General features: G+C 64.9%; 2 protein-coding genes across 2 annotated transcripts; one reads left to right on the forward strand and one right to left on the reverse strand.

Moving 5' to 3' along the window:
• Nucleotides 1-5,416, forward strand: PRKAG3 (protein kinase AMP-activated non-catalytic subunit gamma 3). The gene is made up of 13 exons (XM_054830569.1): nt 1-161; nt 1,086-1,125; nt 1,438-1,700; nt 1,785-1,866; nt 1,953-2,011; nt 2,286-2,331; nt 2,432-2,486; nt 2,584-2,710; nt 2,820-2,985; nt 3,157-3,194; nt 3,418-3,564; nt 3,654-3,747; nt 4,789-5,416. Exons 1-13 carry the CDS (start codon nt 129-131, stop codon nt 4,809-4,811), a joined length of 1,173 nt encoding a protein of 390 aa, XP_054686544.1. The 5' UTR covers nt 1-128; the 3' UTR covers nt 4,812-5,416.
• Nucleotides 5,417-6,262: 846 nt separating this feature from the next.
• Nucleotides 6,263-11,740, reverse strand: LOC129208218 (sterol 26-hydroxylase, mitochondrial). Its single transcript, XM_054830568.1, has 9 exons — nt 11,473-11,740; nt 9,176-9,366; nt 8,707-8,906; nt 8,426-8,623; nt 8,127-8,287; nt 7,662-7,828; nt 7,243-7,324; nt 6,949-7,149; nt 6,263-6,848 (listed from the first exon to the last, which is right to left on the reverse strand). The coding sequence occupies exons 1-9, from the start codon at nt 11,707-11,709 to the stop codon at nt 6,723-6,725; spliced, it is 1,563 nt and encodes a 520-aa protein (XP_054686543.1). The 5' UTR covers nt 11,710-11,740; the 3' UTR covers nt 6,263-6,722.
• Nucleotides 11,741-15,277: the final 3,537 nt, after the last annotated feature.

Here is a 15,277-nt window from a genome sequence, read left to right on the forward strand (position 1 = left end):
GGTGGCGGTGTCCTGTCCCCCCCGCCCTGGCGGTGGCGGGGGCATGGCTGGCATTGCTCGCTGACACCCTATCTGCCAGGCCCCCGCCAGCCGCGGGCCCAGAATAGCAGCGCTGCCCCGCAGTCAGCATGGAGCAACTCCCCGGCCCCGCCGCACCCCAGGTACTGCCGGGGCGGGTGGGGGGCTGTCGGACCCCCTTGGGGACAGGTCACCTCCGGGGGGGAGGGGACGTGGGCGGCTGGCGGTCCCTTTCCCACAGCCAGGCAGCCGTGGGGACAAGGACGCAGAGCGCAGCCTGGCCCGCCTGCCCCGGCTGTCCCCAGCCCCTTGGGAAGTGTTGGGGGACGTTGGCGTAGGGTCGCCGCCTTCCCGGGGTTGGTTCTGGGCTCCCTAGGGAGCAGTCCCTGTCCCTCGGTTATTGTAGGGTGGCTTGTAAACATTGGCTCTGCCAGCGGGTTTGTGCTCCGGGGTTGCTCTTCCCGCTGCGCGTGCCGCTTTGTTATGGTAGGGTCTCCTGGGGACCAGGAGGCACGGGGTCAGCCGGCCGGCCGTGCTTACCTCCCTCCTGCCTGGGGCTGCTCCACTTGTTATTGTAGGGTCTCCCGGGGCGGACCTGGTCCCCGGGGAGCAGGTGGGGCTGGCAGGGCTCCCGGCACGGGGAGGAAGCAGGACCGGGATTTACACCTTGGGGTCGGAGAAGGGAGAGGACGGGTGCAAGAGCTGCTGCAGGACGCGCTCAGCTCCGACAGCGGAGAGAGGAGCCGGGGGGGTTCTGCCATCCCCTGCCCCGACGCGGGGACCCCCGCTGCCTCCCCAGAGTCGGGGCGCAAGCTGGGAGTCCCGGGCCGGAGCCACCACGGTAGCAAGCAGACTCCGGGGGTCTTAGGCAGGCAGGGGGCTCCGCGGGGGGGCTGGGGGCTGAGCCCAGCCTGCATCCCCACCCTGAAAGGACGGTACCCTCTGCTCGAGTTGGAAGGGGGGGGAGGGGGCGGGGCAGCCGGGTGGGTGCAGGCAGCACCCATGGGTGGGGACAGGCCGGGCTGGTTCCTGCTGACCCCCCCCCCCCCCCCACTGTGCCCCATCAGGTGGCGCTGCTGGATGCCGCTGCCCGCCCCGAGGAGGAAGGTGGGTAGCAGGCAGCGCCTGTGCGGGGTGGGGGGGTGGGGGGGGTGGGGAAGCTGGCTCACTCATGCAATGAGCACATCGGTCCTCTGCCCACCCTGTCCATACCCCTCCTCTCACTGCTCCTCAGCTCCTTCCCAGCAGCTCCCGGTGCCCCCAGGCTGGAGAGCTGCAGTGCTGTGTGCTGCCCCTGTGGAGTGGGGAATGGGGAGGGTCTTGTGGGGAGCCCTCCCCCCCCCCAGTATCTGCCCACTCCCTCCAGGCAGGAGGGTGCTGAGACCTGGCAGCTCAGCTCACTGGCTAGGGCTGGGGCAGGTTTGCCCGCAGGGTTCCCAGAGGCCCTATGCCCCAGTGAGGAGGGGCAGGAGGAGGAGGAGGAAGAGGAGGAAGAAGAGGACAGGCGTAGGAGCCCAAGACCCGTCACCTTCACACTGGGCAATGAGATCCTGGGACTGGGCCCAGAGACTGAGTTTCAGAGCCCTGACGCTGAGGTCTACATGCACTTCATGAGGAGCCACTGCTGCTACGACGCCGTCCCCACCAGCTGCAAGCTCGTTGTCTTCGACATCTCCCTGGAGGTGACAAAGCAGGGGATCGGCAGGGACAGGATGGGGGGGAGCAGGCTTGAGGACCCCCTGACCCCCTCCCCACTCTGCTGGCAGATCAAGAAAGCCTTTGTGGCACTGGTGGCCAACGGGGTGCGTGCCGCTCCGCTCTGGGACAGCAAGACGCAGAGCTTTGTGGGTGAGTGCCGGCAGCAGCGCTTGGCCCCTTCCCCTGCTTGGTGGCGAGGGGTGCGGGCAGTGCTGCCAGCCCCACTATCTCTGCAGGGATGCTCACCATCACTGACTTCATCAACATCCTCCACCGCTACTACCGCTCGCCCCTGGTGAGTGTGGTGGGGAGGGCATGGGTGCCAGGGCAGGCATGGGGCAGGGAGGGGCTGTTCCCACCTCTTCTGGTCCCCTCTTCATCACTAGACCATGACCAGGGGATGCTCTGGGCCAGCCCAGTGTTCACTTGGTCCCTCTCTGCCTGGCACCCGAGATGTGATCCCCATGCTCAGGGTGATGGGGTGGGATGCCCTGGGAAGGGGGCAGTGCCCCAGAGCCCACTCAGTCCCCCATGAGGCCACCATGACCAGGGCATCTCCCTGCCCTCAGGTGCAGATCTACGAGGTGGAGGAGCACAAGATTGAGACCTGGAGAGGTAAAAAGCAGGGAGTGATGGGGGTGGCTGGGCTGGGGATGTCACACAGGCTGCATGAGGGCACTGGGAGACCCTCTGTCCTAACTCTCTCCCTTGTCAGAGGTGTACCTGCAAGGCTCCTTCAAGCCACTGGTCTACATCTCCCCAAGCAATAGGTGAGCACCTGCCTGCTGGGGGAGAGCACACCCCACAGCCGGTGCGCCCAGGATGCAGCTCTATCCTCCCCGCCCACGGTGTCCCCATCACCTGCAGCCTCTTCGATGCTGTCTACTCCCTGATCAAGCACAAGATCCACCGCCTGCCTGTCATCGAGCCCATCTCGGGCAATGTCCTGCACATCCTGACGCACAAGCGCATCCTCAAGTTCCTCCACATCTTCGTAAGTGCCAGGGTTGCACGTGCACACATGCAGCAGGTGTGTAGGGGCACAAGCAAGGGTGTTGGGGTACGTGTAGGTGCAAGCCCAGCCCTGCCCTGCCCCACCGCAGGGCTCCACCATCCCCAAGCCACGCTTTCTGAAGAAAACGGTGCAGGAGCTTTGTGTTGGCACCTTCCGCGATGTGGCCGTCGTGCCTGAGAACGCCCCCATCTATACCGCCCTGGAGATCTTCGTGGACCGCCGTGTCTCCGCCCTTCCCGTCATCAACGATGCTGGTACCTGGGGAGGGGACCAGCGACCCCCCTATCTCCCTCTGCTGGTGGCTCTGGCCCCATCCCCAGCCAAAAATCCCCCTTCCCACTAGCTTGTCTCTTGGGGTGCAGGGGGAGCACGGTGGGTGGTCCCCAGGGCCCCCTCTGCAGCCCCTGTGCTCTCTCTTCTTGCAGGGCAAGTGGTCGGCCTTTACTCCCGGTTTGATGTCATTGTGAGTAACCTGTGTGTTTGCACACCTGGGCACAAGTGTGACCCCTGCACACTGCTGGGTGGGTGCTCACACCTGCCTGTGCCAACCCGCCCCATGTGCACCGATGCACCTGCCAGCACAGATCATGCCCTGTTTGTCATCAGGGCTCAGTGTCCCCCTCGGTGCCAGCACAACAGGGCGCCAGGACATGTTGGGGTGCTGAGCAGGGTCACCTCTCCCGCAGCACCTGGCAGCCCAGAAGACCTACAACAACCTGGACATCAGTGTGCGGGAGGCGCTGCGGCAGCGCACCACCTGCCTGGAGGGGGTCCTCACCTGCTACCCCCACGAAACCATGGAGGACATCATCGACCGCATCGCCAAGGAGCAAGTGCGCAGCCGGGGTGCCTTGTGCCAGCGCCAGACCCGGCCCCCCACGCGCTGCCCAACCTGCCTGTGATGCTCTGTCTGTGCCCACAGGTCCATCGCCTGGTTCTGGTGGATGAGAACCAGTACCCGCGGGGCATCGTCTCCCTCTCCGACATCCTCCAGGCCCTTGTGCTCACTCCCGCAGGTATCGATGCTCTTAACTCTTAGCCCGCGACGCTCCATCTTTCTTCACTTGCACCCTCCATTTCTCTCCACTTCAGGTAGGCGCTGTCCCCCGCCACTGCGCACCTGTCCCCTCCCTGCCGCTGGGTCACCTGAACCTCATCATCTCCCTGCTCGGGCCACCCGCCTCCACCCCAGCCAAACCGGCCCCAGGGGATGAAGGAGGCTGGGGCTGGGGTCCGGCACTGCTGGGTGCCCAGCTGGGGATGGCAGGACCCATGTGCTGCTTGTCCCTGGGGGACACAAGGATCACAGGGGATCCCTTCTGGGGTCCCAGTCCCTGGTGTCCGTGAGGAAGGATGGGGATAGCTGGCACAGAGATGGCCCCAGACCCCCTGTCCAGGCAGCGTATGGGATGCAGTTTTTGCAGATCCCTGGGCTTTGGGCTGGATGATGGTTTCGGGGTGCAATGCACTCCAAGATAAAAACCCTTTTTTGCCTGAAAGCCCCCCCTTAGACCTGAGCCCCTCCAGTGCCATTACCAGGGGGAACACAGGGGACAGACCCCCCCCACACACACACACACACACTTGCACGCCCCAGATGTGCCACCCACCATCAGCCATGTGCACAGTGCGGCTGACCCACAGGCCACAGCTGGCAGAGCCCACTGCCCCCTCTGCCCTGTGCCCACCCTCGTGCCCACCTATTCCCCCCACAACGCCCATCAACACCACGACTGAGGGGTGATGTGTGTTAACCACATCAGACACAGGGACCCCCCCCCCCATTTCCCCATCACGGTGCCTTCACTCACCCCAACCCTGGTACCCACGAGGGTGGCTGTGCTGGGGGGGGCCACTGGGATGTCCTCCTCCAGGCCAGCGTCCCCCTCCTATTCCAGGGCTTGCATCCAAGCCAGGGATGGAGGCAAGACCCTGCTGTCCCCTGTGCTGTTCCCATGGCTGTCAGGGCAGGTCGGAGGGCTGTGCCGCAGGGTGCCCAGCCCAGCGCTGGTGCACACCGGGGGGGTTACGGCCTCGCGCGCTCTCTCACCCCGCAGGCATTGACCGATCCTTGCTCTGAAGACACCAGGGAAGTGCTGTTGTCTCAGCTGACTTGGGAGCCTCTTGCATGGCCCTGGGGCCGTGGAAGGAGGCTTGGGCCCCAGAGGCTCTCCACGGGAAGGGCCTATCTACCTGCCCTGGTCCTGGGGCTCGTCTTGAGTCTGGGGCCAGATCCTGCTGGCCTTTGGGAGGCAAAGAGTGGGGAAAACGGGACCCAGGGGTGCCTCCCGCCAGCGAGCACATGGCGATGCTCGATGGACACCATGCTGGAGGAGCTGTGCCATGCCCACAGCTGGGTGCAAGGACCCGCATGGCCCCAGGGGACTCAGCCACCCCGCTCCCATCCTGCTGCCGGATTCAAGCGCTTTGGTCGTGACTCCTCCCTGGCAAGCAGAGTCCTGCCAGCTGTGCTCGGTGCCTGGTAGCGTAGGCTCAGCTGCACACCCAGGCTTGTTTATTGTAGGGTCACGCAGGGCTGGAGCACCCTGGCAGAGGCACAGCCCACACCAGAGCTGGGTCCAGGATAGGCACTTGCATGGGGACCCTGACATGTTTTGGGGTGGGTGGGGGGTATTTATTTGCTGGTCTGTTCAGCCTTGTTGTAATAAAGCAGCCTGCTCCAGGCACCGCTGCCTTGTCTTTCTGGGGTGCAGCCAGGCACGGCTCTTCCAGAGAGAGCTGGCCTGGGGAGGGGGTGCTGGCTGCTCAGCAGGGCTGGGGGGACCCAGCCTGGGATGCCCACTGGGAGCCGTTGCAGTGGGGGTGATGTGGGCAGAGGGTGGCACCTCTGCCCATGCGGGTAGAGGCAGGGGGACAGGGACATGGGCTCACCGCAGGTCTTGTAGCCTTGATCACTGCCACAGTGGAGCTGTTAGCTGGTCCCCTTGGGGACACCCTAGGGACGGCAGCCTTGGTGCCAGAAAGGTTTCTGCCTGCGGCTCCCCCCCAGTCCAGATGGGCTCCCCAGCAGCAGGAAGGTGGGGGGGGGGCACCACAGGGGTGCCCTGTACCCCAGCCCCCCAGGAGCTCTGGCAAGCACCAATGCATCACCTGCCTATGGCTGCAGCCAGCTCTGAGTCCCTGCGATGGCCCTGGGCATCCGCCCCATGCCCCCTCCTGGGGACCCGGAGTGCTGAGCCCCCCCTTTCCTGGCTGCCTTGCCTGGAGCGAGTCCTGCCCCTGTTCCCGTGCCCCCATATCAGCATCTCAGTGAAATTACAGCTGATAACAAAAGGTCCCGGGTGCTCCACACCCCTTGCACTGGCTGGCTCTGCCAGGGGATGCAGTGCCAATGCTGGGTGGTGACAGGCCCCCTGCCCACCGCGGGCGGGGGGGATGTGCTGCCTTATTGCTCCATTTGCCCGAGGCCAGGGCTGGCTCCATCCCTCCAGACCAGGCACAAACCCCAAACCCCCGCCAGTGGCTCAACCCTTCCTGGGGAGGCAAGGGGGAAACTGAGGCACAGAGAAGTGACTGAGGCCAAGGTCAGCTGTTCAGAGAAGACCCAGACATCCTGGTTCCAGGCACAGATCCAGGCGTGGCTACACGACGACGGGACGAAGGAGACACCAAACGGCTGCAAGCCCCCTCCCCGCTTCCCCCCCCCCCAACCCCAGCAGAGCTCCTGGGTCCCCAACACAGCCCAGCTGGGCATGGGACGGGGGGGACACAACCCCTCGTGGCATGTGAAAGGCACAGCAGTTCCCCAAGCCTCCTGCTGATTTGGGGTAGGGGGACACTAATGCCCCAGGGGCAATTTGGGGGCATCCCTCAACCCTCCCATCTTCCCCACAGTGGGGCTGGGAGCCCCCTGGCCCAAGCTGGGCAGGGGGTGGGTGCTGGGGTGGGTTTGCCTTCCTGCCCCTCCTCATGGGGCAGTGGGGGTCCCCGCTTGACACCCAGGGTGGGAGGGGTGTGGGTGGGCACGCAGTCAGGGGGCCCCCGGGCGAGCGATGAACTCCAGGTTGATGGGCTTGTCGGCCACCAGGACGATGCGGGACACAGACGTCACCTCCACACCACGGGGATCCGGCCGCACCTCAAACGCCTGGATGATCTGTCGGGAGAGGTGGGGGGGTTGCAATGCTTCAGGGACCCCCTGGGACCCCCATCCCAACTCATGATGAGGTGCCCAGGGTAGGGGGGCCTTTACTCACCCTGGCAAGGGCCAGGTGCATTTCCAGCTCGGCGATGCGGCGGCCGACGCAGGCACGGACCCCGTAGCCGAAGGGGATGGAGCTGAAGGGGTGGTGGGGGGAGCCGTGGCCCCGGAGCCAGCGTTGGGGCAGGAACCGCTCGGGCTCGGGGAAGTAGGTCTCATCGTGGGACATCGCGTAGTGTGCCAGGACGAAGAGGGTCTGCAGGGGCGAGAAGGGGGGAGGGGGCGGTTAATGACCCTGCCTGGCCCCACCGAGTGCAGCAAGGGTCCCCACGGCACAGTCCCCACTCACGTTCTTGGGGAAGAGGTAGTCTCCAATGACAATGTCCTTCTCATAGAAGACCCTGGCGTTGGTAGGCACCACGGGGTAGACCCTGGAATATGGGGAGAGTTAGTGGGGCAGCAGGACCTATCTGGGGATCCCAGAGGGAGAGAGCTGCAGGCAGGACAAGGGGGAGCATCTCCTGCTGCTCAGCAGCTTCATCCCCCTCCCCAGGGAGGAGCTGGATGGATGCAGCCCTGTGGGACTGAAATCCAGCCCTGTGGGACTGAAATCCTACCCTGCACCCTGCCTGGCCCGTGCCCCCATGTCCCCCATCACCAGCCATCCCGGTTGGTGTGTCCCCCAATGCGGGGAAAAGGGGCTGCCCCCAGCCCTGGGGAAGGGGATGTTGACAGGGACCCTGGGACAGGGGCAAGGCTGGGCTGTACCTCAGTGTCTCCTTGATAACAGCCCGAAGCATCGGCATCTTGGGGATATCCTCAGCACCAGGAAACCGGTTGGCCGGCACAACAGCTTTCAGCTCCTGGTACAGGGTCTCCTGGACACCTGGGTCCCGGGAGAGGTGGTACAGGGCCCAGGACAGTGTGTTGGAGGTCTGGGGGGAGGAGAGCATGGAAGGGAGTGAGATGGGGTTGGTACCCGAGCAGCCTTGTGTCAAGCATGGCACCAGTACGGCACCAGACAGCCCCTGCTCCAGCACGCAGGGAAACCAGGGGTGAGGGACAGTGAGCACAGGGGAAACTGAGGTAGGGAGCAGCATGGAGGATAGGGTCTGTACTGACCGATCCCTGAGGGTTTGCCCCTGTGGGGCATCAGCCCCCCAACCACCAGCCCAGAGCTCACAGGGGCTGGGGAGCACTCCCCCTCCCTGGCAGCAGCTGCCCAGCTCTCACCGTGTCCACGCCGGCGAGCAGCAGCTCGGCCACGCTGCCATAGACCTCATCCAGGGTGAGCCTGCCGCTGGCCAGCAGGTAGCTCAGGTAGCCGGACACCTCCTTGCCCCGCTCCACCTGCCCCTCCAGCTCCTCCATCTTCCGGTCAATCAGGGTCTTGCCTGTGGGGGCAGAGAGTGGGACCCAGCGCTGACAGAGCGAGGCCAGCCAAAAGGACATGTGGCTGGGGACTGCCCCACTTTTGAGGGTCCTTAGGAGGTCCGATCCCACCATGCCGGGCCCCCATCATCACCACTCACCAAAGGCGAAGATGGTGTCCCAGCTGTCCAGGTAGCGGTCCCAGAAAGGCAGTACCTTGCGGCTCCATCGGGGCAGGACGGTGGCGAAGATGGAGTTCTTGAACATGAGGTTGATGGAGTCGATGAAGCGCTGGGTCTCAGCGGGGACTTGCTGCTTCAGGCACCCGATGCGGGTCTCAAAGAGGATATAGGAGATCCCTGTGGGGGACAGGCTGCATCCAGACCCCTGCGGGGATGTGGAGAGCAGGGCAGGGCAGGGGCGAGGGGGATGACCCCCCTACCTTCCAGGGCGAAGCGGTAGAGCAGGTTGGCCACGTCCCCCACCAGCACCCCCGAGGGGCTGCGGCTCCGCTCGTCCCGCAGCCGCACCATCAGGTCTGACACCACCTCCCCGATGGCGTCCGCATACAGCACCGCCTCCGAGGGCTTCAGCAGCCGCTTGTTGAGGACCTGGCGCAGGCGGTACCAGCGCTCCCCTTCCCTGTGTGGGGACGGGGCTCAGCACCGGGGGCACGGCTGGGCAGGGGGCAGTGGCTGGCAGCAACTTCCCAATCCCCTGGAGCATCCACCCCACATCGTGCTGGAACCACCCCGGGGGTCTTTCCACCCCCCATGGCCATGCCTTTCTGCTTGGGGGGACACACTGCTTGCAGGAGAGGAAGCAATGTGAGCTGCCCCCTGGACTCTACACCTAAGGAAGGGATGGGAGCTGCCTGCCACCCCGCAGAGCACAGCCAGGGCAGGACTCACTCGGTGAAGGGTCCATAGGGCAGGTGCCGGGTGTCCCGGTGCTCCTTCCACAGCGCCATGTCACTCCGCATGGGGTACTTGCCCTCCTGCCGTAGCAGCTGCTCCAGCACCACCGGGCTTCCGATGTTGATGTTCTCATAATGCCCAAAGGTCGACTTCCAGATGGGGCCATAAATGCGCCGGGACATCAGCTGTGATGTACCAGAACACGGCAGGGTGAATGGGACAGGGCCAGCACTGAGGCTGGATCAGTCCCTACCTGGTGCTGCCCTGCACGTGTCCAGCATGCTCTGCACCCATCTCAGGGAGCCCTCAGCACCAGCTGTGCCCGAGCACCCATCTCTGACCCCCTCAAGCTGGCACCATCCTTGAAACAATCTGCAGATGGCTTGGGCTGGCATCTCCAGGCACGTGTCCTCTGCCAGCACTAAGCACACAAGACGCCGATCCCCGGCACAGGCTGGCACATCCCTCACCCACCCTGGAGATGCATGGAGGGCTTGGTGGGTCTTTTGGGGAAGCAAGATCAAGAGGGGATGACAGGGACCATTGCCAAGCACAGTGCTCTGCTGAGATGCTGGGCCATTGCAGCAGCTGTCGGTAGGCCCAAGCCCTGCTGCTTTCAGCATGGCCGCAGCTCTGCTCAATGTGGGGACAACAGTCCTTGCATGGGTCCTTGAACCCACCACCCGATAAGGATGGTTAATGATCAGCAGTGGAAGGGCAGCGCCAGCCTGGGGCAGGACTGGGATGCTCCCAGGGCAGGCTGCCACCCCTGGGGCATGGCCCTAGGGCAACGGGCTCACAAGCCAGCTGGGGGACATCCACCAGCATCAGCCCTGCTCTGGGCTCTGCCAGCCACAGCTCCCCTCCCTTTGACTGCACCCAAGGGTGCCATGCCTGCCTCCCCACTGGGGAGCACCATGACCCCCAAGTGCATCCCTCGGGGGCAGCCGGGCACCCCTTTGCAAGTGGATCTGCACAGGGCCATGTCCAAGGGGTGCTTTCCATCCCATCCAGGCACTGCCAGAGCTCCTGCAGAGTGGAGCCAAACCTGGGGGGCTGCAGGGGACCTAGCACAGAAGCCCTGGTCCCCGTTCCCCGCGGCTGCGGGGATACACGTGGTACAATCTCCCTTGGTGACTGACTGCATCGCAGCCTGCGCCCGGATTCAGCTGGATTCGTCACCACGGGGAGACGTTCCTTGTGCGTGGTGGCAGGAGGAGGGGGAGGGACGGCCGCCCCAGTGCTGCAGGCAGCTTGCCAGGCGAACACGCTGTGTGGGGCCATGGGGCCAAGCCCAGGTTGAAGCCTGCCCACCAGCATCTGCTGGCAGCCAGGACCCAACACAGCACAGGCCTCGGAGAGCAGAGCTGAGAGAAGCCAGAGCTGCTGGGATCCGGGGAATGGCACCTCCGGAGCATGCGGGCATCTGTCCACGTAGCAGGGCCACTCTTGGAGCCCCAAGGGCAGGAGTGATTGGCAGGGAGCTCCCATGCCCTCTCCCTGAGACCCCACTGCCCTGCGACAGCCCCTTCTCCAAACAGCAGTGCCCGGTGCCCTGCGGCACTGGGAAGCCCTGATCCTGCATGCTCCTCCGGCCGGTCAGAGCTCTAGGGTGCTGGAAGATGCTGCCTGGCTCACGGCCAGCCAAGCCCATCGCTTGCTTCATCCAAGACGTATGAGGAAGTGTTGACAGAAGAAAACAAACACCTCTGCCTATCCCTCCTCTGCCCCTCTGCGTATCATCTGCCCAAACACCTGCCTGGCTACCTGTCCTCCAAACCATGACCCCTCTGGCTTGTTGCAGCCAGGGCAGTTCAGGCTGCCGGGGGATGCCAGGACCCTGTGAGCCAGCCCCGAACCTTTGCCCTCGGCTGCCTGGCTGGGGATGCTGGAGCAGCCCTGGGCTGGCAGGACCCTCCTGGGGCCATTCAGTTCTGTGCTGGCCCCTCTTTGTGTTGCTCACCCCAGCATCACCGCACGGTGCAGGGGTGCTCCCCGGCACCCAGCCCCTCCTCTCCCCCACCCCGCCGCCCCCGCTCAACTCCCTGCCGTCACTTGTAGGCTGCTCCCCCTCCCCGGAGCCCATCTCACCCAGCCCCCAGCACGCACCCACTCCTCGCTTTGCAAAGCCCCCCCCCCCGCCCAGCACCCTCCCTGCAACCCACCCGGGAGCCCCTCCACCCCACGCACACCTCCCAGCCGCCCCACGCACCCATGCAGGTTCCCCATGCCCCCGTGCACCCCGCAGCCCCAGCCCCCCGCAGCCCCCGAGCCGGGCTGCCCCGGCGCACCTGGAGCCGGTGCGTGTGCAGCAGGTAGCCGCGCAGAAAGAGCCAGACGAAAGTCCGGAGCAGCCCCGGCCCCGGTAGCTCCTCCGGTCCCTTCAGCCGCGCCGGCCCCGCCGCCGCCGCCGCCGAGCCCCCGGTTCTGCGCGGCGGCCCCGGGCTGCTGCGTGGCGGCGGCGGCGGGCGGGGGCGCAGGAGCAGCGGCAGCAGCAGCCGCCGGGCCCCGCCACTCGGGCCCGCCATGCTCCGTCGGCAGCGCACGGGACGGGGCGGGGCGGGGAGGCACCGGGGGCGACGGGGGGCGGCACCGGGGGCGGTGCGGGGGGCGGTGCGGGGGCGGCAACCGGGTACCGGCACCGGGCACCGCGCACCGGGAACTGAGCATCGCGCACCGGGTAACGCGCACCGGGTGCTGCGCACTGGGTACCGGCCTTGGTACCAGCTGCTGCGCAGTGGGTACGGGCGACCGGGTGCTGCACAGCGGGGACCGGGCACCGGGCAGTCCATACCGGGCACTTTGTGCCAGCTACTGCACACCGGCTACCAGGCCATACCGGATACAGCATACCGGGTACTGGTTCTGGCACACCGGGTACCACGTCCTATACATCAAGTACACCGGGCACTGCTCACCAGCATCACACACCATGCACCGGGTACTAGGTACCAGGAACTGGCATTGGCAGTACCCAGTGCCACGTACCAGGTACAGGGTGCCACGTGCCGTGCACTGCTCAATGGCACAGTACACCAGGCAGCTCACAGCCTGCACTGGCACAGAGTGGCAGGAGCAGCACCCTGGGCACAATGTGGTGTGTGGCACCGGCACTGGTATCAGCACCTGGTGCTGCACGCCAGGCATTGCACATGGCCAGCAGGTGCTAGGCATGGCTCACCAGGCACCACACATCGTGTGCTGGCACCTCACACTGGCACTGGGTACCACACCCCAGAGCCTGCACACCCCGCAGTGCCACCGGACTTGCTGCTGGGCCTGCTCTTCAGGGCTGCTGCCCTTCCTGGCCCAAGCCCTCCTGCCCTGCCTCCATCCCCTGCCTGTCATACCCTGTCCCTGCCTTGTCTCCGTGTAGTGCAGGATGGTGCCCCAGGGAGCTGGGTCTAAGCTGTCCCAGGGCCTCTCTCAGCACTTCCTCTGGATGCTGCCAGCCAGGAGCCCAGATGGGGAGACCTTGGTGTGCCCAGTGCAGCTGCTGGCAACCCAGCTGGGGGTAGGTTTGATTTGTTATTGCGACAGGGAGAGCATGTCACCAGCTCCTTGGTGCAGGCCAGGCTGCCCAGCTCACAAGCAGGGCCATGGGTGCAGGGCATGTGCCCTCTGGCTAGCCTGGCACTGCCAGCAGGTCCCAGGGCCACGAAGCGGGGTGCTGCTCTGCCCAGGTGTCACTCCTGGGGCAGCTGGCACCACTCCTCTGGCTCGGACATCCCAGTGTTGATCATTAACCACCCTTATCGGGTGGGGGGGTTCAAAGTCCTGGACAGGGAGGTTTTGTCCCCAGGTCACAGCTCCGTAAGTGGCTGTTGTCCCTCTCGGTCCTGCCTCACGGGGGGACGGGGGATGTCCCAGCTCCCTGTCAGCGGGGACGGGGCTGTCGGTGCAGGATCCGGGCGCCCGTGTGCCTGCAGACACCCCAGGCTGGGACAGCCAACCGTGAGCGCCTGCCGCCACCTCATGGCTGTTCAGAGCCAGCTCTGCAGCTCGCCCTGCCCCAGCCGGGCCCAGAGCCGGGGGCAGCGGGGAGCCCGGGCCCCAGCCCTGCTCGGGGCTTCCCAGCCCGGCACCCGGCCACCCTGCGGCCCTCGCTCCCCGTGGCAGGGGACGCCTCTGCCGCTCCCAGCCTGCTGTGGCTGCACTTCCCCTGGCTGGGGAGTGGGACCCCACCACCAAGAGGTTTAAACCCATTGCCTCTTGCAAAAACAGTAAAATCTACAGGCAATCGTGAAAAGTATCTCTCCTTCTTTCTTATAAACCCCTTTATATATCGGAAGGCTGCAATAAGGTCTCCCTGAACCTTCTCTTCTCCAGGTTGAACAACCCCAACTTTCTCAGCCTTTCTTCATGGGAGAGGTGTTCCAGCCCTCTGATCATTTGTGTGGTCCTCCTCTGGACCTGCTCCAACAAGGTCCATGCCTCTCTTGTACTGAGGACCCCAGAGCTGGAAACAATACTGTAGGTGGGGTTTCATGAGAGTGGAGCATCACCTCCCTTGCCCTGCTGGCCACGCTTCTTGTTTTGCAGTCCCAGATACAACTGGCTTTCTGGACACGTTACCAGCTCATACACTATTTTTCATCCACGAGTATCCCCAAATCCTTCTCCACAGGGCTGTTATCCATCCATCCATCCATCCATCCATCCATCCATCCCCCAGCCTGTACTGGGGATCGGGTGCAGGACCTCGCACTTGGCCTTGTGGAAGGGCAGGCTTTACCATCGCAGTGCTGACCGCAGCGGCTCTCCGGGCCGGTCCCCGCTGCCTCCGCAGTCCGCCCCCGGTGGGGGGGCACTGGCAGCCCGGCTCCTTCCAGCTCCCGTCGCTAGGCTGTGCTCACCGCCCTCGGACCGCGGGCAGCAGCGGCGGGGGCCGGCCGGGGGCGCCGCCGGGGCCGGCTGCCAGGGCTGTGGGGGAGGCCGTGCAGGAAGGGGAGGGTGGGGGGGGTGGTGTCGGGTGAGTCAGACCCCCCCCCGAGCCGGTCGGCGGGGACTTCCGAAGGGAAGCGGCTGGGCCATGACACATCCGCAGCTGGAGGATGCCGCGGGGAGCTGGGGGCATCGCCAGCTCCTGGGAAGTCCCCCAGTGCGGGGCCAGCCCTGGCCCCAGCTTGGTGACAAGCAGGACAGAGGCAGGAGAGAAAATGCTGCATTTATCCATGGGGATGGGGAGCTGGGGTGGTAGGTCCCATCCTGTCTGTCCCTGTGCTGCAGGGATGCTGTGACTCCACTTGTCCCACAGCTGCATCATCAGGTCTGATCTCACCTCACCGGCAGGACCTGTGGGTGCACAGGCAGACACCATGGGACCCCTGTGCTCCTCTGCCACACTGCTCATTGTGTGCTGCCCGCAACATGAAGGGCCCTGGCTGCTGGGACAGAGTGACAGCTTCTTTACGTGACTTGTGCAGCGTCATCCAGGGCTGGAAACTTTTCCCAGGGCTGCTTCCACTAACCCCCATTTGCTCTCTCACAGCCGGGGGGGGGAAAGCAGAGTGTCCCAGGGGAGGACATCCCCTGACTCACCCCCAGGAAAACCCAGGCTGTGAGAAGGGAAGGCTGAACCCGAGGTCCCGGGGACCATAAATAGCCATGGGGAGATCCAGAGGGATGGGGACAGATCCCAGGCCTGGAGACAGCTACTCTTCTCCCACGTAGAGGGTTCAAGTGGGACCCTCTTGTCCCTCTCCCAAAGGTCCCTATCCCCTCATTTCCCTCTGTCTGACCCCTTGAACCTGGGCAGGAGCCTGGGGACAGCACAAAGCTTTTGGAATGAGGTAAATCAACCAGCACGATGGTGTGTGTCCCCACATCACACAAGGCTCAACACTTGGCAGCAAGGTCTGCTTCAGGCTCCCCCCACTTTGTGCCCTGCAGGACCCCAGTGGGCCAGGACCTTTCCCTGAGGATGTGGGAGTGGGACGCTGGAGCGAGCCCCGGGGCTGGCGGCCTTTTATCTCCAGAGACGGGAGGCAGCCCTGGGCTGCTCTCAAGTGGTCCTAGCTGATTAGTGACTTCAAGTGCCTACAGAGTTATTCTAAGTCAAGTGGGCGCAAAGGGAGACGACCTGGGACTGGCGAG

The sequence above is a fragment of the Grus americana genome, chromosome 6 (genome assembly GCF_028858705.1).
Source record: "Grus americana isolate bGruAme1 chromosome 6, bGruAme1.mat, whole genome shotgun sequence".
NCBI classification, from domain to species: Eukaryota; Metazoa; Chordata; class Aves; order Gruiformes; family Gruidae; genus Grus; species Grus americana.

Bases quoted from the DNA above. Each gene is read 5' to 3' on its own strand.
- PRKAG3 (XM_054830569.1), top strand. From the start codon at position 129: ATGGAGCAACTCCCCGGCCCCGCCGCACCCCAG. The intron at 2,332-2,431 runs GTAAAAAGCAGG...CTCCCTTGTCAG, and splicing joins CAAGATTGAGACCTGGAGAG to AGGTGTACCTGCAAGGCTCC. The intron at 2,986-3,156 runs GTACCTGGGGAG...CTCTTCTTGCAG, and splicing joins TCCCGTCATCAACGATGCTG to GGCAAGTGGTCGGCCTTTAC.
- LOC129208218 (XM_054830568.1), bottom strand. From the start codon at position 11,709: ATGGCGGGCCCGAGTGGCGGGGCCCGGCGGCTGCTGCTGCCGCTGCTC. The intron at 8,907-9,175 runs GTGAGTCCTGCC...GTCCCCACACAG, and splicing joins CCCTATGGACCCTTCACCGA to GGAAGGGGAGCGCTGGTACC. The intron at 7,829-8,126 runs GTGAGAGCTGGG...TCCTCCCCCCAG, and splicing joins TGCTCGCCGGCGTGGACACG to ACCTCCAACACACTGTCCTG.